At 45.2% G+C, this 22,548-nt stretch overlaps 1 protein-coding gene across 5 annotated transcripts in view; it reads left to right on the top strand.

Moving 5' to 3' along the window:
- Positions 1-22,548, top strand: part of LNX1 (ligand of numb-protein X 1) — a 78,842-nt gene that overhangs the window by 5,290 nt on the left and 51,004 nt on the right. For 3 of the 5 annotated variants that reach the window (XM_076336248.1, XM_076336249.1, XM_076336247.1), the window contains exon 2: positions 2,750-3,230. In XM_076336248.1, coding sequence (XP_076192363.1) covers positions 2,845-3,230 — 386 coding nt within the window. In that variant the 5' untranslated portion in view covers positions 2,750-2,844. Of the gene's footprint in view, positions 1-2,749; positions 3,231-6,782; positions 7,182-22,548 lie in introns of those variants that run through there. The other 2 variants (XM_076336252.1, XM_076336250.1) reach the window with 1 other exon arrangement.

The raw sequence follows: 22,548 nt of genomic DNA, 5'->3' as shown, positions 1-22,548 counted from the left end.
CCCTTCCAATTCTCTCCCCCATCCCACTGGGGGGGAGTGAGCAAGCGGCTGTGTGGGGCTTAGTTGCTGGTCAGGGTTAAACCACAACAGGCAGCGATGCCTCCCTTTCTCCATTGTCATCGTGGAAATAATTGTAGTCGCTTCGGAGCTGTAGCACCATTTCCAGTTGTACCTAATTTGTATCAGGGGAGTTGATGTGTTGTACATGTGGGAGCGGAGGATCGGTACTTTCAGGGTTAGGGCACGAGGCTGGGAGGGGGCTGTTCGGATGCTCGTGTTCCTGTTCCTGTGGGCTGCTCCTGCCTCAGAGCAGGGCTTTGGGTCCAGCTTTCAGCAGGCTCGCTGGTGGGAGCCGCACATCGGGTCTCCTGCCAGCAGGAAGCAAGAGTTTCTGTCCTTGGGAACATCCAGGAGGCAACAAAATGTTGGGGTTGGCCGTATTCTGGTGCGTGGTGCGTGGGGAGAGCACCCACATGGGTCCACCTGTGCTGGTACAGGAGGACGTGGCAGGAGAGCGGAGAAACAACATGATATTGCCCGCTCCCCTGGTTGCCCCTGGTGCAAGGCATTTCGAAAATGTAGGAAAGAACAAAGTTCATAAAGCAAGGCTATTTTTGTCATGCCTTATTGATTTCTAATTCATTTTATGGCTATTTTTAAAGCCACAATCCCACAAATTCCCCAATTGTGTATTGCCATTCTTGCAAGAGGCCCTGTTGAGTTTGGATGGGCTCCCTCCATGAGCGAGGGATGTGGAGATCAGCTGAACACTTTCCCTCTCACTCTGCAAAACACAGCTACTGGTAGATCAAACACCAGCTCACAGCCACCCCATTTTGTCGAGAAGTTAGCTAAGAGCTGCCTACCAGGAGTCATTTGCCGTGCCCAAACAGTCTCCACCTCAGCCTCATGATCATCTTTTCTCTTGTTTCATTTTACTGTGTGTCACCTTAGTAGAACCAAATAATACTGGTTTTAATTCCTATGTTAAGATAGTAAGTAGAGCTGTTTTCTGCACTATAGAAAGACATTCCTTTCTTCACAAAGAGCTGTTCATAAGGCTCTGGTGAATGTTTTTACAAAAGGAAATATTTGCCGCAGTATAGAGTATTTTAAATATTTGCAAGAATTCTAATAGGTGATGATTTTAATTCAAATGAAGCTGCTGCTAATCGGGATACAGAGCTTATGCAGAACTTAGCCTTGCAAGCAAAAAATATTATACAGCCACTCAGCATAATTGCTATGTAAGAATAGGATCTAGCAAAGCATTAAAGTGAATGTTTGACATTTAAGCATCTGGTTAGAGTTAGAGTGGCTATCATTTTACCCTTATGTCAGAAAAACCCTGCCATGTTAAAGTTCAATTTCTCAGCTTTAGAGCCCATGAGCTTTGCATAAAAATAAGGTTTTATTTTATATGAAAATGTGCTCTGTCATAGTCAGATTTGTTTTTATTCTTTCCCTCATTTGCCCTCAAACGTGGGTGTCTGAGGCTGACACATTGTCTCAGCAAATTAAGTCAAGCTGGGAGCAAGGGTACAGTGTTACGGCAGAGCAGCAAATAAGATTTACATTTTCAAGGAAGAGTAGTAATTAGGCCATTCCATATTTTATATCTTCATGTTTATTTTCAAAGCAGTATATCAAAATAAGCATAGATGTAATGAGACATAAGTGCTCCAACGAGCAGTTGGGGTTCATCAAGTAAAAACTACAAACCGCTCTTCAGTTTTGCTGCCACCCACAGAGTTTACATCTTTAAAATACCAGCAGGCAGGTGCTCTGGCCAGAGCTAACTAAATGGGTCTGTAGTTAGGGACACACTGGGTTTCTGTAATACAAATTATGAAGGGAATAGACCTAATTTTGAGTGATACAGTATTTGGCATCGTGTTGTGGACTTCACTTCAGCGCGTGAGGTGTTTGGTGCTTTGGGAAGTAAAATGAAGTTTTCAGCTGGTTATGCTGGTGCAGATGGTTATAACTGCTTGACTTGAGGCATCCAGAGCAGTGCCATGGGGGGATAAGCAGACAAGCTTTGAATGCGAGGTCCCAGGTCCCCGAGACATGACAGTGGAGAACTGAACTCTCCCCGAAGTTCATTCTTGCTGTCTGTAACACCATTATGCATAATGTAAAAGATGGGGTCTTGTGTTCAACGGTTTTGAAAATCGGAGAGATCCATTGCTGCTGTGGGAAGAGGATGGTCTAGAGGGTCCCAAGCTCTAAATCCTCATGACCCCCAGTGTCCTCCCTCCGGCTGCGTGTACAGTGTCTGTACGCTGGTGTGTGTTAGGTGAAGTTGCTGCTTTCCCTCGCTGTGCTGAGCAGGTGGCTCATTATTCTTACCTGTATTTCTGCATACAGTCTTGCAATGTTTGCCTACACATGATGCTGCTTTTCCAGCAGAAGTAATGTGACCACAAAATCAGCTGACTGGAACTGCAATTATATGCTAATTTAAAGTTTTCAACCATTAAATGCCTGTAGCATTCTTCCTATTTCGATAGCTTTCTTTACAATGAGAGTAGTTGTGTAAATTGAGCTAGATTTAAAGGAAAAGTCGTCCCTGGAGTTAACTCTCTCTCTCTTTTATTTTTTTTTCCACTTCTTTGCTTCACCCTCCTATCCCAAAGATGCAATCCTTCCCTAAAACCTGCTAGAGTACTTCACATCCAGATACATACTGTAAGTACGGTAAGAGAAAACAATCCAGAACATAATCCTTTGGCTTTCTTCCCCACAGATCTGATGGCACACAAGCCTTGCTGCGGCTCTCACGAATAGAAAACAGGTCGGGTATTTCCGTCTGCCCTCTTTTGAATTACATCAATTCTGATTATGAGCCAGAAAGAAGAAGAAATGGAGGATAGCTCCCCGCCACTCTGTGTCACCTGCGGCCAAGCGCATTTACCAGAAGAAAACCACTTGTACAGCTATACCGAAGAAGTAGATGATGATCTGATATGCCACATTTGCCTGCAACCTTTGCTTCAGCCGTTAGACACACTCTGTGGTCACACCTTCTGCACAGCCTGTCTTACAAACTTCCTCGTGGAAAAGGACTTCTGCCCCATGGACCGCAAGCTTGTGATTCTCCAGACGTGCAGGAAGTCCAGCATACTAGTGAATAACCTCCTGGACAAGCTAATGGTTAGCTGCCCTTTCACAGAACACTGCTCAGAGGTCGTGCAACGCGGTCACCTTGAACAGCATTTCCAAACCCAGTAAGTTGTTGTTGATAAACCCTTTTTTCACTCTTTTTCTTAAGGAGAGGAAAAAATATCTTCAATTAGTGCTGATTAAAATAGACAATTAATATAAAGAGAGATTTACAGATTTCAGTCCCAATGAATGCCTACAGTATCATGAATTTAGAGCTGAATTTAGTCCATTTATTTGACAATATATCTTTTTTTAGAATCAAATGCATTCAAGGTACTTCATGCTATTGTTAGCAGTTCTGGGCAGATACCTTGTGGTTCGCTGCATAATGGAAGTGTGTATTTAGTCATCCAAAGATATCTGAGTTTTGGGAAGCTGAGCTATCATAAATATTTTAGTAGTACATTAAGGGTTTTATAATTGCCCTTTCTTCAATCCTTTTTTGAATTGTAGATGACCTATATGAGAAGTAGAGCAGAAAATATTCCGGTTTGGTATTGGTCTTTGGAGCTGAGCGCTCCTTTCTTCCAGGTGAGCACTTAGCCATGCACCACACCGTGGGGCTCACAGAGCCCCGGCTTCTCTGACGCGGTGTGGAAGAACTCGCTGGCTGGAATCCCCCTCCGGGCTTACCTCTCCTGGTGGCCAGGACACCCTCTCTCTTGCCTCTGGGAGAGACATCTCCAGGGAGCAGTTTGGTTCCTCTGTAAGGAAAGAACTGGTGATGGACAGTCCTCTGTTTTGCAGAGCAAAAGCACGTGCTGCTGCTTTTGTCTTGCATCTTCTGTCTTTTGAAAGGACGGCAGAAGAGTAAAGAGAGACATTCAGGGCTGTGATTTCTGGAGGCAGACAAATGCTTTGGCATAGTCCAGGGAACAGCACCTCGGATTTGAGGAGATGTGGGGTCTAAGACATGCCCTTTTTTGTGACCTGTATCTGTTGTCCAGTGAAATGTCTTCCCCCGTGGTTTGCAGGTGTGAGTCATGTTCCTAGGTGCGTGCTTCTGCCTGCGCGTTGCAGAGGAAGCCCTGGGTGACCAGCGCAGGGCTCCAGACTGCTGGTGGGGGCACATTCCTGCACAGACATGGTAATGCTGAGGGTCAGAGCATCCCTGGCGAGCAGGCTGGTGAGCTGGAGCATGGATGTGTGTTCACATGGCTGCAGGCTTCTGGGTCTTGAAGCCCGTAGCTGGAAACGGCTCTGCAACCTGCCATTCAAACACATCCCCATTTGAACTGGAGATGTCATTTTCTAAAGCACCTGGATTCTCATGAGGAATGTATTCACTGAAGATATTCACTGAAGTTATGGTGGTTTAACCAACCAAAAAATATGGCCATTTTGCATTACTAAAACTGAAAAAAACCACTAGCAATAAACCCCTTCCAGAGGGCAAAAGCCCACTTTTCACATGCTAGAGGCTTGGTGTTTGTGGATTTGAGTGCCCTTGGCCCACCCAGTTCTGGACCTGGCTTTCCCTGTTGAGGATGCTGCTGTCTCATGGCGTAAGAAGCGGTGGCAACAGCCTCCAGCCCAGGCCAGCAGTGTGCTGCAAGGTTAGCTTTCTGCTGCTAAGGGATAAAATTAGCAAAGTTACTTATAATTTTCTGCCTTTGCTCAGTACTTCTCCAACATTCCTCAAATACAAATTTCAATAGTAACGCAGGTAAAGGGACTGACAGTCTGCTGTGAGCTGCCGTCACTGAGATTATGTTTCTCTACAGATTCCAACCACAAAATCTTGATCCCCTAGTGCAAGTACCCTTTCCCTTTGCTATACATATAGCTGACTTTAATGTATTTTAGATCCTCCTTTTTGTCTTCATTTTTTTGAGATGATGGAGCTGGGCCCATAAAACTAGCAGGAGAACTCCCTTCACACAATAAACAATGAAACTGAAATTTTGTTTTTTACACAGAAGCCACACAACAAGCACAATTCCTGATTTCTAACATCGACTCTCCTACATGGACATGTGCAAGTCACTCCAGTGTCTTGGTTTCTCCTCCTTGAGGTAGTAGCAAACAAACCCTTCACCCTTGCAGAATTGCAGTGTTATAAACCATGACTGATCTTGTAAAAGCCTCTCAAGTTTTATTCCAGTGCTTATTACTGAATGTCCGTGGCCTGGATTTTCCCCTCAGGATCTTCAAGATCCTACGCCTCTGTCTCACTTGGCCTGAGGCCAACCAGGGGTAAGGAGGAATTGGCTTAGTACCATGTTCCCACAGCCTTTTGTTGTCCCTCCTCGCCTGTGCCAGGGTCCCCCCACCAAGTCCTGGCTTTGCAAACCCAGGGAGCAGGGGACTGGAGAGACGGAGCAGTGGTCTCCCTTCCCATCAAACCCTAAAGCCTCTAAGGTAGTGCAGTACAAGGCAGTGCTACATAGGCTGGGCAGCTTCTTCTTTGCCCCTTGGATTTTCCTTCCTCAGGATGGTTTGGAAGGCTGAGTTACCTTAAGGCCAAAGGGCAGAGGCAGGGGAGTAGGAAATCATAGGGAACCTTTGCTGCTGGGGGTTTCAGCTTCCCAGAGGGTGGGTGGTGCAGCCTTACTGGCATTCCCACCCGAGGGAAGAATTGAGAGTGAACTTTCTGAGTGACCCATAAGGGGGACTTCTGCAACCTTGTGCTTGCAGAGACTGTGCAGTACCATTATGGCTCTTTAAGCACAGCATTATTAATTATCGCCAAAGGTATCTTATGCCTCTGCCTAAATTAATTCTCAGAAATGCAGAAACCTTCCTCACCATCCCACCTCCAACTCATGGCAGGGCAGGAGAGGAGAAGGGCATTGTGCTCTTCAGGCACCGGCTCCGGCATGCCCAGGCACAGAGCAGATCGAGCTGATGCTGTTCTCTTTACCTCCGGTGAATCAATAGAGGGGAGAGAAAGTGTGTGATTTTGCTAATAAAAAAAAATAAAATAATAGTCATAAACAATCCAGTGCCTGCAGCAAGAACGGCTCAGAGCCCATCTGAAATCTCGACTGAACGTGATCTGTGTTCTCAGTGAATAAATTAAAGTAGACTCCGCTAGAGTCACCAGGGCAGTCGGCAGTCCTTGCGTTTCTTGCATGATTCAGCCTCAGACCAATCCTGGTTCTCAGAGACAAAATGAAAGCTTGCCCTGATCAGAGATGAGGTCACTGATGGGACAAGGTGAGTCTGCTGGTTTATGCTTTGTAATTGATCACAGAACTTTATTTTTCTTTTAAACGCCAGTTACCACGGAGTAGTCCATTAAAAGCATCCTTATTTAAAATGTTTGCTTTTGCATCCTTAAAAAAAAAAAGAGAGAAGAGACATGTCCTTGGATTATTACATGATTTATGTTTGCACAAAAACATCTGACTGGATTTGGGGAATTCAGACTGAGATGCAAACAGCCAGCAGGCTGTGATGTTTTGCGGTGTTTTACTTTAAAAAGGTGTGGTCTTCTGATATCGCCTGCTTCAAAACTCCACGGGGGGCATTTTTTTCCCCCCTTGTCAGACAGCTACACCCTTCCATGACGCAGTTTAGCTCATAACCCATCTGCTTGTGGGCAGTGATGTAAACATACCAGCTGCCTCTGAAGAACCACTCTGAATCCTGCAGGAGGCAGGTCTCTTCCCCGAGCATTGCTCTCCTCTGCAGCATAAGTCACTGTCTCGCCAACCACGCTGTGCTGTCCCTAAACCCTCACATCTACCCATCTGAGAGTCAGATGGAGTAATCCTCTTACAGGTCAATGATTTTTGCAGTGTAGCTTCATTTAAGGGATTTAAGCTCGATTCATAATGTGCTACCATTGCGTTGAAATGGAAAGGCTCGCTTAGAAGGGGCTTGGCTGGCACAAAAGCTTCACGTTGTGTGTCCCACCAGCACAGAGAGACGGTGGGAAGGAGGAAACCCAGCAGCAGTGCCAGCCCTGCACTGAAAATGAAGGCTCTCCTGTTACTGGTCCTACCTTGGCTAAGTCCTGCAAACTACATAGACAATGTGGGCAACCTGCACTTCTTGTACTCCGAGCTGTGAGTACGCACAGTCGCGCAAGCGTCGTGCTCTCTGTCTGTCTGTCTCACCCGAGCGGCGGGAAGGGGCTCACCACGAGCGTTTTGGGGGGTCTGTCTGTCTGCCTGTGTGTCTGTGCGTGTGCGTTACGTGCGAAGAAAATCCCGCAACGTCTTGCCAACAGCTTCAAACCATGCTACGAACTAGCTGCTTCCCATCCGGAGGGCTAATAATAGCAGTACGTTGCTTTCTGCTTTGGAAGCAGCTGAGACATACTGAGTGAAGCTGTCTTTTTCCTTATCAACTTGCTTTTCTGTGCCGACATTTTCGGTGGTTGTTGGGTTTGGTTTTTTTTTTTCCCATTTCTGAGTCTGTGTTTTTTCTTTACTTTCCATAAATAGCGTTGCAGGGGAGCTGGGCATAGAGGAGGGCATCAGGAGAGACACCCCCGGTAGAGCGCTCTCTGTGTGTACATGCATAATGCTCTGTGTGTAAAGCTGCATGCCTGTAGCAAAACGCTGAGAAGCCTTTCACCAGAAATAATTCACTTGAGACAGGAAAGAAATTTCCCATATTTGTGTTTTTGCCCACAGCGGAATGTTATTTTCTCTATAACGCAAATTTAAATGTAGCAATCCATGCATATGTCTTCATGTCTTAAAAAAACCCCACCTCAAACAACCCCATAGCTGATCTTTCCAACCCATAAAACAAATATTCTATGGTATCATCTATAAACGATACTAGTTTAATTTGTGCTTGAATGTTATTGTACTAGTTAATAGGGCTTTTCTGAATAGAAATAGATATTTGTTCCAGTATGTTTTAATTAATCATGTTTTGTTTGTGTTTTAACAAATTATAAACCCCAAAATCTTCCTTGAGAAAATGAATGAAATGGCTAATTCTGCTCAAAAATGAAAAATGACTGTATTGTGCCTACAGTGGGAATGTTTTAGTAACAGTTGTGATTAGTACCAATGAGACTAATTTCCAAATCATTTTGTCTCTACTGTCAGACAAAAATAGCAATGTTTTGCAGAAACACAAAGTCCCCTTTTGAAATTCTTGTGTGATATGCATGGCAACTATAAATAATTTAGTCACACTGCATACAACTGCTCAGGATTTCTGTATGTCATAGGTGTTTTAAACATTTAACAAATGTGGTGTTGAGGGTTGCAGCTATGCCCTCATTTTAATTTACTGGCATTTTGTTTAAGATAGTTAATTTAAAAAAACAAACAAACAAACAAAAAACAGTTAAGCCAGGCAGCCTACAGGAGCAATCAAGCTCAAAACAGAGCAGATGAACACTTATAATGGAAACAATGGCATCTGGGACATCTAGTTTGCAGGAAAACAAACTGATGAGATTAATCAGAGCACAGGCGCAGGCGCAGCCTACTTGCTTTTCTTGGGGAATTCAGGTTCACTGATTCTCCCAGAGTAAAGGGCTACGACGTACAGTAGCTATTTGTCTCTTATTTGTTTAGCCTTCTAACCCACAGAGACGTTAGTCTCGCTGGATGTCGGCAGTCGTTCTTAATGGAGTGGGTGTGGGCTGGGGCTTGGACGTGCATCTTCAGTTGTCAGCAATGGGAGGTGCACATCCCCTCCCTGGTGCCCAGCCCTGGATGCTACCTGGCGCGGGGAGCCGGTGCTCAGGACCTTGCACACCGCTCCATCTTTGGCCAGGGCAGCAGAAAGCAGGATTAGCTGGGGCTGACATCATCCAAAAGGGCACAGGGCAGTTTGAGCTCAATTCAGGAATTTCTCCTCCTCCTCTGCATGTATTTGGTGCCTCTGGCTGCTGCTGGATGCCGCACAAGACACTGACATACAAATCTGTGGGATGGATTCAAGGTCCTCTCTAATAGCAGCAGCTGAAAGAAAAAGAGGAATACTGTTTTCAGTCCTGTTTAATCAGTTTATATGAATGTTACGACCTATAGGTTGCTACTTCAGTTGCTCAGGCACTTGCATGCAGGATGTTTTTCATGCAAAGTTTTGTGAGTGGGACAGCATGGGCAAGAGTGTTCAGGACAGCCTGGCACCTGCGGGCACAGGTTTACTGCCCCAACCCTTTTGTGCCCCAAAGCCTACAGAGGCAATCATAAATCCTTCTCCACAGGCAACTGAAAAGCCAGGGCCGTGTGTAGCATATCTGATGGCTTGTCCCATGGCTCGAAACTAGACCGTAGTAAGCGGAAAACTTTTGTTTTTCATTATCACACTATCTTTGGTGGCCACTACAAATACTGGCCTCAGTCAGGACTCACTATTTTGTTGGCTGGCAGGCACCAGAGATACCAGCCGAGGAGGAGGAGGGGCCATTGGGGGTGCAAACGGCAAGGGAAGAGTTGGAGGACCATGGGGGATGCGGTTACCATCACTGGTGCCGGTGCAAGAGCAAGAATAAGGGCGCTGGGATTCGCGCTGTCCCCAAGCTCATACAGCCCATCTCTTCCCTTCTACCCCATTCAAAGAAAGTTAGGTTATTTGTGTTGTATTGCAGGGGTTTGCTTTAGTTCAAGGGCATTTTTTTTTTCATAAGTGAGGAACGGGTGGCTTGGGGAATAGGGATTACAGTATAGCCCAAAGCCTATCTGGAGATGCAGGCTCTGGAATCCATCTAAGAAATAAAGAGGAGATTTTAGGAGAGTCGAAGAGGAGAAATGAAGTTGGGGAAAGGCTGTGTCAGACCTTTGCACTTCAGCTGGGTGCCACACGGGTAGGAAAGAAAAGTGTGTGGATGTGTTGCAGTGGTACTTGATGGGACAGATGTTGGGTGCTGTTATTTTTAGTTTTCTATTAGCAGTCTGATAATTATAGGTATTTTCAGCAAGCAAATACACATCTCCTGACACTGTCGCGTGCAGTAAAAGCACTTCCCTGGCCGTTGCCTGTTGTGCCTCCCTTGCCCCCAGCAAAGATCTCAGCACAGATGCTCTTCTTGTCCTTGCTCTTAGCCAAATCATGAAGAGCAGCCTGTGGTAAGCCGGGGTGCTCCCTCCTGAGGGGAAGCCCATGGAAACACGTGGCAGAAAGACAAGAGAAATCTGTGAGGTCTCCCTTGAGGCACCTCTGGGAAGGGGTGGGATGTAGCCACACCAGCCCAATGGCTCTCGGCATCATAAGGGTCTGCATGGGTCTTGAGGAGAACCCAGTCCAAGGCCTATGCCTTCTCCTTTATATCCCTGTAAAGCTACTTCAACAGGCATCTGCTCTCTTTCTTTCTTATCTAAAATATCTTCAGAAAGGAAATACTTGCCCAAGCATTCTTTTGAGTCGGGGTGTTATTCCCCTGGTTTAAAAACAAGGTGTGTGGATGGAGAGGCAGCCTGTGGCCACTGCAGGAGGCTCTCCCAGGGGTGAAGAGCCGGTGGCACCACTCACACCAAGGGACGCTGACCTCCATCGCTATCCCTTTCACTTCAAAGCAGGACCTGTGCAGCGGGGTATTTCTCAGTAGAAGGATTTTCTGCACTTTGACATCAATGGGCCACTTAGAAATAAAATTATGAGGGGAAGGAGGATGCGAGACCAGGCGGTGAATAACCTCACCTTGTCCCTCTGAGGACCTCAGTCACATGGAAAGCGTGGGGTGGTTTCCAACCTAATCCCCCTTCGGCACGTGGCCGTGCTGACCGAGCGAGTGCCCGGGAGGGTGCCAGGCGTTGCGTGTGCTCAGCACAGGTCGAGGACTGGGGAGACTGTGGCAGCTGCGCTTGCCGTTGCTGCTTCCCTCCAAGGATTAAACAGCTCCTGGCCTTAGTCACTGCTGGTAATCCACCAGCTAGATCTGCCCCACTAATTTGAATCAAGCCATTTTTTTTAAATCTATTGTTTGTTAGAGTGAAATGCACAACCTACTCCCGCATGCGAAAAATTACTTCTTTTTTTTCTTACCTCTCTTGGGTTTTACGTGAAACAGTCAAAGGGATCTCACCAAATTAACTGGATCAAGTTTCTCCATATAACTTTTATATGATAACTACTCTCTTAAATTTCAAAACAGCACTTTGGGCTGGAACAGCCAGTAAAATTTTGTTTCTCTGTTCATTCAATTTAAAAAGAAGAGACGCAAGCGCCAGCTGTCTCCCAGTGTCCTTGGGCATGTCTTTTTTACAGTAAGCACAATTTAGGTCAAGATATTAGGTGCGCCCTCCTGTCCCCCTACCAGCACTGAGCTTAACCGTGTGGCCAACTTTCATTTCTGTTCAACTCAGTGGGGAAACTTGTGTCTGGCTTCAAGTCTGTTCTTGTGAAGTTAGCTGCACGGAAGCTGGGGAGTGCAATTTTGTCACGTTATTCATGACAAAATTGATAAGACTGGAATGCCTTTGGGGCTCATGTGTTAGTCCACTGCAAAAGCCACGTGTTGGCCTCCTTACTCTGTGCAAAGCTGCATGTATGGAAATCTGTGTCGGAGTTAAGCTGTGAGGTTAATTAAAGCTGAAAGTGTTGGAAAGCAAGGCTTGAATGAAAAGAATCTTGAATGAAAATATAAATGAAATGTTTAGAATATTTGCTTTAAATAGCCAGGACAAAGCACACTCGAATAAATGCGAAGGGTCTTTTCCAGTGTACTAGAATTAGATACCTCTCAGGGAAAGCAGAACTAAGGTGACTTAAAGCAGAAACTCATGGGTGCCCGTTAGCTTAACTCCTGTGCTACAGCCTCACAAAGGAGCCAGGATGGAAACATGGCAAACTCTGACATCTTGCGTGGAAGCAAAAAAACTAGTCTCCTCAGTTTCTGACTCTCCCTGTCTCCAATGTCCTCTTTGGGAAAGAAAATCTGGATATTATCTTAAATCAAGTCTGAGCAGGTACCGTGGCACAGGGGAGCAGCAGGCACTGACCACTCTCAGGCTTCCTTTCTGTTTCTCCCCAAGCTCTCTGCAAGGGCAGCAGATCCTCCCAGGAGTTGTTTTTCCTTCAGACTTCTGGGATCTCTCCCAAAATTTCCAGCAACAGCTACTGTCACTTCCCCAGCCTGTCCCCTCCCTGCCTCATGTCCGACCCCACTCCACCAGCTCCCCTCGCTCCTGACTGGCTTGTGCGCACAGTGCCGAGTCTGCAGGAGGCTTTGGGACTCGGAGCCCACCGTCCCCAGTGGGGAGATCCTCAGACTTCATGTTGGGAGGACGCTGCAGCCAGGGCTGAGTTTGGCTGCTATGCTTTGTGGCTTTCTTACAAATGAGCGAGGTAGGGCGCCGTTGCCAACACAAGTCCCCGTTGTACCGATGACGTGCAAAGGGGGAGGCAGTGGCAAGGACTTAGGGAGCAAGCTGCAAACCGTGCCCCGTGCTGCCAAAAGCCATACTGATTGGGAGCATAACTGCCAGCCAGAGGAAGGAATTTATGTGAGAATTTCAGTTTAAAAATAAAAAGGTCATCTGCTTACACTCATCTTCATATTCCCAGCTCTTAGAATTGCACAGTAAAGCTTGAAATTTTAGTACGAATATGGCCTGAATGCCCCCAAGCAGAAGCCCATGTAGGTGAACTGCAAATATACTGTATTATCCTTAAAAGGATAGGAGTTGTAATCTAAACTCATGGTGTTGAGTTGCCCAATATGAATTTGCTGAACACGTTAAGTGTTGTATTCAGGAGCGTTTGATACAGACTATGCTGCTAGGATAGGAGGTGCAGCAGAAAGTAGTTGTTTCCACTGACCACAACCATTCTGGGTCCAGTCACTCTTTGACCAAGGGCTAATTGCACTCTGTCAAATATGCGGTGTTTTCCCCTTAGCAGGACAGCGGGGTCTGGGTCTCACCCCCATCTTCTGCCACCCTCTCCCAGAGATGGTACCTTTCCCCACCCGGGTTAGAGAGTGCTGCATTTTTGTGGCATGAGTAAGTGTTACTGGTTAGCATCTTTTTCCCCAGCGCTGTGATTCTAGGTGCAGAAATAAATTTGTCTGGGATAGCTCCAGCAACCAAAAACCCTTTGAGAGCTTTAAGAATTTGTTGATTCTACCTAGGAATTTTGTGTGTAATGAAAGTTGGCATTTCAGTTATACTTTGAGAAAGATCCTGCTTTATTCCTTCTGTGCGTGCATGAAACTCGCCTTTACTCCATTCACAGCTACCTACACACACTTGAGATCAGAATTAGACCTTTTCCTCTGCTGGCACGTTTTCTCATGGCTGGAGCCTTCTCACACCTTTGCAAAAGGCTGACGTTGGCCAGTGTCAATCTCAACAGATACATTTTATTGCCAAAAGTAAAACCTGAGCCAGCCAAAAAAAGTGAAACCCTGCCAAGCTGGAAGGCAATGCAATAATTATGGTTGGCAGAAAGGTTTCTTTTCATGAATGAGTTATGTCTCAGTTATGTCTGATTTTTGTGTAGGCTGCTCATAAAAAGTGTGCTTACATGCCTTGCCCATGTAACGGGAGCACAGAGGGGGCAAACCTTATCTCACTTAGAGGTTGGTTCTGGGATGGGGACCAGACAGAGGAAAACACCGGGGGAGCCCTGGAGGGCCAGTGGGGTAAGAGGAAGGAGCAAGGTGATGGGAGTTGCAGGAGGTTGGTGGTTACTCACAACCAACAGACTCTTATTTCTCGTCTGACATTAAGCCACACAGGCCGTATGCTGCAAGTTTGGCCGACCTCCACATCTCTCTGACAATTAACCTAGTTTAGCACTGGCACTGGCAGCATGACAAGGATATTTTTCCTTGAGCTGTTTCTCTGATAAATCTGGCAGAACTGGGCTGTCCTGCAACGCAAGGATAAACACTGCTCTTGCAGAGCTCTTATGCCTGTCAGAGCTTAAGTCCTGCTCTGAATACTGGTTCTGAGATCAGCTGCAACGCAGCTCATTTCACTGTAGGGAAGCAGACTAGTAGGTCTGAGGGTCGTCTTGGGTTTTTTTAACACTCTTGACCTTTTGAGGGAATCTGCCTTCAAGGTCCCCAGACTACAGAGCAGCCGGCTGCGTTTTGTGACCTTCTCCATGAGCTGAGCTATCGTTCAGGAACTAGAACTGATTTTCTGCATCTTGGCATCTGATTGCGTGTCCAAACTGCGCCCCCCCCACTGAGCCACGTTGTGACTGGGTGCACAAGGATGCCAGCAGCACAGGACTCAAAAGCAGAGGTTTTATAGTAACATTGCTGGCAATGTTGGACTAATAGCATAGCCTGTGTGACAGCATAGATGTGGCTGCTTGGGGCTATCCTATTTCAAAAGGAGTGTCCAGGCTGGTCCCCCTGTGTTGAACTGGTACCTCAGTGGAGGTATCTGCTAGTCAATGACGTCATATGTCGTGACTAAAACCCCACTGCCACCAAAGGATTCCTGGCTTGAAGCTGAGATCTATTTTAGCATTAAGAATGTGAACTTTTTTTTAAAAACATCTTAGAAAGCTGAATTCACCCCTAGGCCTCAGCAAAGTTGCAGCTGGTGAAGACTGAATTTAGCCAGTGAATCTTTGGGCTCTCTCCAGAACATGCTTTATCTATTCATATAATTCATTAATTGACAACAGATTCTGAATATAGATTGAAGCAAGTTCAGGAGCAACCTAGTGAAATGGCTGGAGATTGCAACAGATGCTGTACAACTTTTACACAAAAAAAAAAATGAACTGTGAAGCATCCATAACTTCTACATATTGTATAGTATGTCCTCCTGATATGAAGGAAAAGAGGTTGACTGTAACAATGGGCAAGTCAAGCCGTATTTCTAGGAAGTTTTTGTCTCCTTTCTGTTGAATTTCTGTTGGTAGTGCCATCAAACTTCATTGATAAAGTCTCATCCTTCTCAGCAGTGCAGGCAGACAATCAATCAGATTTGTAACAATCACACATAGCATTGACTGTATCATCTGCTCTGGTATTCATCCTCTCTTCTTTTTATCAGGACACTGAGCTGAGTATAATGGATACCTAGGTGAGGAGGAAATAATCACTATTGACTCCTCTGTCCTTGTGGAGTTGTCTTGCTCCATGACACCGCTGTGACACATGGCATGAAGTCAGGTTAAGACAAGATACGTGCAGTTGCTGGAGCCATGCTCAATTTTTATTTGCTCTTCTACTAACTCACTGCATGTTATTTACCTAAATAATGTAAAATAAATAAATAAAATGTCTTTAGTGGTATAAATTTCAGCTACAAAATTTGATCATCTGTGCATTACTTTGGGATTTATTTTTCCCTCCTTGACTGTCTTGAAATCACATTGGCAGAAAGCAAGTGGTTTAGGTCAGCAAGTCATTCCATGTTTATATATTGGGAAGCTTACACCTCTCTCTATATTACGCATTGCAGTTCCTCATTCACTAGAGAGTGTGTAATATATTCTTAATGTAGAATTTCAATAATTTAGTAACATCTTAAATAGAGGACGAGGGGAATCTGACATGCTTTAAGGACTGTATTTTCCTCTCTCCTCTGCAGAACTTAATGAACTGATAAGATTAGTAGACTGATGGCCTCGTTATGTTTTGTGTTTTATTAAGAACAGACAGTACTATTTTTGAAAGCATAATTCAGGTATTTTCTTTTCTCCTCCCATACATGATAAGCATTACTGTTATATGTTATTTTTAATATTCAGTTAGCACTGGTGATGTCCCACTGTTTTTAACCTTCCCTCCCATGTAAAATGAGTAGTGGAATGGTTTCATAGGAGCATCCACAGAGGCCACTTCACTTGTGGATTTTATAACTCAACAGTATGAAAGGCCAGAAAACGTCCCATGTGGAGCAGGCTTTTATGGAGAGGAGATGGGCATGATTAACCAAATCTGTCCTGTGATCTACAGGAGACCACTGGAAGCAGAGAGTACGCTGTGCTGCTGCTACTATATGAGGATGTATAGGTTGATATGGATGAGCAAGGCTGTTTCGCTTGATATGTATGAGCATCTCCTGCCAAGAGGCTAAATTATAGTCAGAAATAAGTGCTCTGTATGAAAAGCACATGTTGCAACACAGCCCTTCGCCAAACAGGTTTTGCAGTGGGAGCGGGAATCCCAGGAGGTGGTTGTGACTTGTCCTTGTCAGCTCCCAAAGGAGCCTCACCACTGGTTCTGGTTTAAACATTTGGCACATCTCTCCTTCAAGCATTACTACCTGGTTTGTTATTATAGCAGAAAGATGGCACTGCTGCAGAAAGGATGAATACAATTCTTTCCCAAATGCAGTGTGTATACACTGGTGTTTCTTTTTTGCTCTTGGCAATGCTGCAGTTACAGTTGTCATTGGGATCTGTTGTGGGGATGAGTACAGTTGAAAGTGCCAGTTGCTGCTACTTTGCCCCAACCCAGACTGTGATGGAAATATTGATACCAGTAATATTAGTAAATCAGTCCAGAAATGCTGAGAAGATCCTGCCGTGGGCGCCCAGTGGTGGCTACTGCAATCCATGATGTCCTCGTACCCCCCTGCTGCTACCTGGGCCCTAGCATAGGACTGGCAGAGTCCTGTGCATCCCACACAGCCTCCAGTGCTGGGGACGTGCTGTGTTCTCCACACCTGCTTTCCATCTGCTCTGTGCTGTCGTGGGTCAAGGGTATGGCCATGCAAATGTACTTTCCTTGGTGCTGTGTCTGTAAATTTTCTCAGTGTCCATTTTTAAACTGCATTTAAAGTTTGCATATCTTGATTTTTAGTGGATCGAGTGTGTGTCATTCCTAGCAAACATGCTGCTTCCAGTTTCTTCCCTCAGAGGAGATTAAATTCCAGTACATTCTTGTTTCATCCTTCCAAGGCATGAGTGTAATGAAGTTGGACAGTAATGGTTGCTGCATTTCACTTTTTTTCTGCTCTTTCCCCAGTGGTCTAAGCATCTGTAGGTTTGAAGGCACTTACAGTTATGGTCTTTGAGTTCAAAATAAATCAGAAGAGAATAGACCAAAACAGGACAGAGCATTTAATAAGATATATAGTGTACGTATAAACTTGCACTTAATATATTGAGCTGACAAAGCAAATAAATGCAAAGTCCCACAGATCTGCCTTTTTTGTAATCCAGGCTTGAATAAAAGTAACATGACCCAAGTGAACAAAAGAAATTTATAAAGGGAGGCCGAGACCAAGTAATCCTCTTCTAGAGCTGATGAACTGTAATCCATACCAGATATTTCCAAAACGCTTTTGCTCCTGTTCCACCTACCTCACAGCACAATCTGCCTGTCTTCCTTTTCCCTTCCCTTCCTTTTCCCTTCCCTTCCTTTTCCCTTTTCCCTTCCCTTCCCTTCCCTTCCTTTTCCCTTTTCCCTTTTCCCTTTTCCCTTTTCCCTTTTCCCTTTTCCCTTTTCCCTTTTCCCTTTTCCCTTTTCCCTTCCCTTCCCTTCCCTTTCTTCTTCAGCAGATGCTGAGTTACATCCCTCATATTTTTGCTAACTCAGTATTGCAGAGAGGTTAACAGTCTCTTTCTCAGAGAGAAAATGCACTTCACAGATTCATGATAGTCTCCTTGCTTTTTGTTAAGGTCTGCTAATTGTTGTTCAGATCTTCCTGTGCTTCGTGTCTCCTCTGTTTTTCAGATCCACAGCAAATAGAGGTTGACAGCCAACGCAAAAAATACCACAGTGATTTTGTGCCCTGTGGTGCTCTACAACACCAAGAGAATTCACAGCTGACAGCATAAAGGGTTTTTTGTCTGTGATGAGCAAGCTTGATTTGCTTGCGTGTTGGGTAAAAATAACAGTTTGCTTTTAAATAGGTGCTTATCTTTTTGCAGTGTTACATAAACTCTCTTGACACTACCTGCCAAGTGTGACTCGGCTGCTTCTGCCCTATGTAAGTTTTGAGAGAAGATGCGGGTTTGAAACTCTTTAAATACGAATCTTTCTGTTGGTTCCCTTGACGTGACTTGTAATGCTCGTTCAGTCTCTGTCATCACCAGTGCCAGGCTGTGTTTTGGTTTCTTTAGCCATTTTCCACCTGGCTGCTCCTGGCTACCCTAAATCTTTGTCTTTGCTTTGCTTCCTCTCAATTCCTGTTTTCTTTACCCCTCAGCTCTTGCCTCTCCCACACGTCTGCCCCGCTCGGTACAGCAGTACTGAGGGATCAAGATTAGCAGGGAAGCATGGCCTTGAACGTTGCACAGCATGACAGCAGCATGTTTCTTCTGTCTGGTGGAGGAGAATTGAACTGGTTTAAAAATATAGGGCGCTCTTGGACACAGACTCCATTGTAGTAAAGGCATAGAGTCAAGATCAAATAAGGACTGAGTATGCTGGTCCTGGATTTAACTGTGGTAAGTCAATGGAGATCACCTCTCCGTAATTTCAAAGTCACTTGAACCTGGTAAGTTCAATCAGTCCATGGAGAGGCACTTCTGCTGGGGCTGCACAAGCCCTGTCCTCCTCCTTGTAGCAGTGGTGAGGCCCCATCTGCACCCTTCTCTTGTCCCCAAACACCTGACTGATCTGTGAAATAGTGAAATAGTCAGTGAAAGGGCTATTCCCTTGAGTGTCTTGTCTTGTTCAAGGAGTGTAAGGAGGAAAGGGAAAGAGAGAAGGGAAGAAGAGAAACTGGCTGACTTTGATCTGTCGGGGCCCCGTGTGGTTATCTCCAACAATGCTGAGCACACCGAGCCATGTGTCTTCCATCTCCTTGCACTACTGCAGTACTGCAAAACTCTGAGATGGTTATGCTTCTTATTTTAAATTTATGGATTACTGTATGAGTAAACTGTGAATTTAAGCTGTGGAGCTTAAGTTCAGCAAAACACGTGGAGCTGAAGGCTAAATACAAAGAAAGCTTTATGGATTGACCAGGTTTGGTGAGACTCTCTTTATATTAACTTCACTTCAGCAGTCCTGGTGAACTCTAAACATTTATCGGTTAGACTAAACATAGGTTAAGCCAAGCTGTGAAATAGCTCAGTTGTAGAACTGACATCTAATCAGAGTTTTATCTACTGATCCTCTGCCTAGTTAAATTACCACCTGGACTGAAGTCCTTCGAAGAGTTGCAAACTGTCCTACAAAACCCACTACAAACAATGAAAATAAAATAAGCCAAGAAGTCATAAGTAAGTTCTCCCCCTATATTGTTCAATTCCTCTTACTTAGCTGATTTGTTTGGTTCGAGGACCTCATCTCTAGTTACTCTATCTGTTATTTCAGTACTCAGACAGAGGAAGCTATGGAAGATGGAAGAAGTGAAAAGAGTAATATCAATGTGCTTGACTTTTTCGTCACTTAGATTAGTTCTATACAGGTATTATTCCACTGACTTCAGCAAATGAGTCTCTTGATTTTCATTGGAATGTATTAGGAAGAAAATGAGGTCTTGCATACATGGGCAAACATCTATTTTTTACATATATATAGCAGAGAGATAGAGTAGTAGAGATCCGAAAAAATATTTTAAGGGAAAACCACACTGATTCACACCACACTTTTTTTAGCAGAAACAGCAATTTTAAAAAACAGAGCATCCCTTGAGGGCATGTGGGTGAAGGAGTTGAAACAATACAAATAAAATGTCATAGACTCCAACTTCTGCAATCTCTGTAACACCTCCCCCCCAAAAAAAAAAAAATATCCCCACACCCCTGTGTGGGAGCTTTGTAAAACCTCAGACTCCGCTTTTCCTGTCCCTTGTGACAATGGTAGCTCCATGACAACAGATCTTACAAAATTGTGACTTTTCTCCTGGTTTTTTGTTAAAATTTATCTCCCAGCATTGACAGGCACAAACTCCATGACTTTAACGCTGACCAGAAAGTCCCTTTGAAGCAGGATGTTTTCAGGAGAGTAGCAGGACTGGCGAGAAAATAGCGACCCACCACTGAATGGTCAGATCTGCAGCTAAAGGGCGAGAGTGCGGAAAGGTCCCTGTTTGTCTCCAGCCTTGAGTCTAGTCCTTGTAAGGGTCATCCACATCATCACAGAAGGCCTCAAGGGGTTTAGAGGATGAATAGACTTGCTGCCTGTCTCAGAAGCTACTGAAGAAGCTGAACGGTGTAGCTATAGGCTGAGGATTGATCCTGTTCCCCTCTCATCACACCTCTGGTTGACCACAGTGATGAGGATGAAGTAGGAATCGTTTTGGTGTCTCCATTTCACCTCAGTGTCCAGGGCACAAGGAAGCAGAGGGTTCAGGTTTGGGTTTTTTCTGTTGACTGCAGGGAAATTCAGGGCTTACAGTTTGGGTCTTCTTCATTCAAAAAGCTTCTGTGCGATTTTTTCCCCATCTCCTGGCAGTGCTTGAGAGTGGGATAGGTCGGGCACCGTACGACACTCCTCCCTCCCTTTGTCCCCATCCTCCCACCTGGGGAGGCCCTGGGTACTGAAGGACAGGAGGCAGCCCTGTGCCCACCTGAGAGCTGCCATGGCTGGCTGCGTGGGCATACGCCAGCAGGATTTCAAAACGACCTTGAGATCATGTTTTGCCCCCGAAGGTGTGTGACGTCCTGCAGAGTCCAGGGACAGCGTTTCGCTATTTGTCTGTGGGTGCTGGTGAGACAACTGGCCCTGCACGGACCTTCCCTGCGGCGGGCAGCTTGTGAACGGAGCAGATAGAGAGAGGTGGAGCCATGGGTATGGCCTGAAATCCTCCTGCTGACATTCCCTGGACGTGGCTGTGACCAGGCAGGAGAGGGCTGATACAGGGCTATCTCAGCTGCAGCATTTGTGCTGAGACATGCCTGTGCTCTCCTTTGTCAGAGAGAAACAGGGAAACTGGATCCTAAGTGATTTTATAATTTACATGTCTGTTTTTCAAGTGGTGTTTGCTCTTTGTAAAGTTAGTCAGACCTGGGCTCCCTGAGCAATGTTTTCAAGAAAAGCTTATCACCGTGTGAAGCATTATTCTGGAATCACTTATTGTGCCATCTGCCGATGACAACTCCCCCAGCACTTTTTTTTCCTCTTTGACATTTCCAAAAAGAACAGCTGTGCTGCCTGCAGTCCCCTGCGCCAGGGAGGCAGTTGATGTTATCCGCCCCTCCTTCTGACTGCTTTGCAAAGAGCGCTCCTTCCAGGTCTTCTGAAATAGTCACATTAAAGAGAAATGGTCCTCGTCCTTGCAAGCCAGTGGTGAACTGTCAGGTCCAGGGCTGAGCACAGAAATTTGGGTGATCCGTGATTCTGCATCTTTAGCAATGCTTGGACGCAGCTCCAGAGTTTTGTTTCCAGTCCCAACCCCTTTTGTGCTTTTAGAAGGTAGATGGGTGTCTGTTATTTTCATTACCCTCTCTCCTTTTTCCTAGAGATGCTGAGGTATCTGAAGGGGAATAAAAGTGCTGTTCATACAGTTAGGGCTCTACAGGACTGCTTTTATTCTTATTGCTTTTTGTGCTATGGCAGTTTAAAGAACCCACAAATGAGCCAAATCTGTATTGTGGGAGACATCGAACAAAAACATAGTAAACCCTAAGGACTTTTTATTATCCATGAAATAAAGCAAACCTGTAACTTGTTTTCAAGATGTGGCATGGTGAGGGGTAGACCTTGGCTCTCACAGAGCTCCAGAGCTTGACCTACAGGACAATATCACCTCTTAACTGATCCTGAGCCACCGCTAGACACGGCTGATCAAATGAATCACCTTTTACGGAGTTAGGTTCTTTTATAAAGGATGCTGTCAGAAGTGTCTGCCTGCTGAGCTGGGACATCTTTTTACCCCTAAAGTTTTATTACGGCAGCAGAGTTAAAATAATACTTTTAGATGTTTATTAACAGAAAACAAGTTATCAAAGGAAAGAAAAAGTTGATCTGTTTTTTCCCCCAGTAACAGAAGGGTCTCTTGCTTCACTTCCCTGCGTTACTTATGTCCATCATCAGGAATGTCTCTGCTTCGTTACGCCTCACTCTTTGTGGGCTAAAGAAATGGGCAGGTACCTTTGTAAACTTGAAAACAAGCCATAATTGTTCTGATACCTTGATTACACATGGCCACTACTAGTGTGAAGAAAGGAGCTCAGGATGCAGAACCTGGAGTTACAGGGTGTAGTAGCATCGGGAAACTAGCACCTAAAATTGGCCCTAAGAGCTCCCACAGTTTCCATTTGGCACCCAGAAGAAAGGGCAGGGAAGAAAGGGCAGAAGTTATCCCAAAAAAGATGAATCAAGCACACAGGGAAGTTAATCCATAATAAAGCTGGGTGTGAAGCGACAGTACTGTTCTTACTCTAGGGTAGCTTCTCTGGTGAATGCTCTTACTCTGGAACAGGGATATCTCTAGGGAAGCTATTCTTGGATGTGTGTTTCTACACATATAATACACATAGCGTGGCTAAGGTATCATTCCACAACCAGTACAGTAATCACGTACTTCCGTGTTGCAGACAATCCCTTAGCAAGCAGCACCATCTCTGGAGGCTGACGTGGTTAGCCTTTACAGAACAGTATGTGCTCAACTTTGGAAGGTTTCCTTAATGCCAGTATCTAAGTACTCA

This window comes from Aptenodytes patagonicus, chromosome 4 (genome assembly GCF_965638725.1).
Source record: "Aptenodytes patagonicus chromosome 4, bAptPat1.pri.cur, whole genome shotgun sequence".
Taxonomy (NCBI): Eukaryota; Metazoa; Chordata; class Aves; order Sphenisciformes; family Spheniscidae; genus Aptenodytes; species Aptenodytes patagonicus.
Note: the sequence above shows the minus strand (reverse complement) of the source record. Positions and strands in the feature narration are given on the sequence as shown.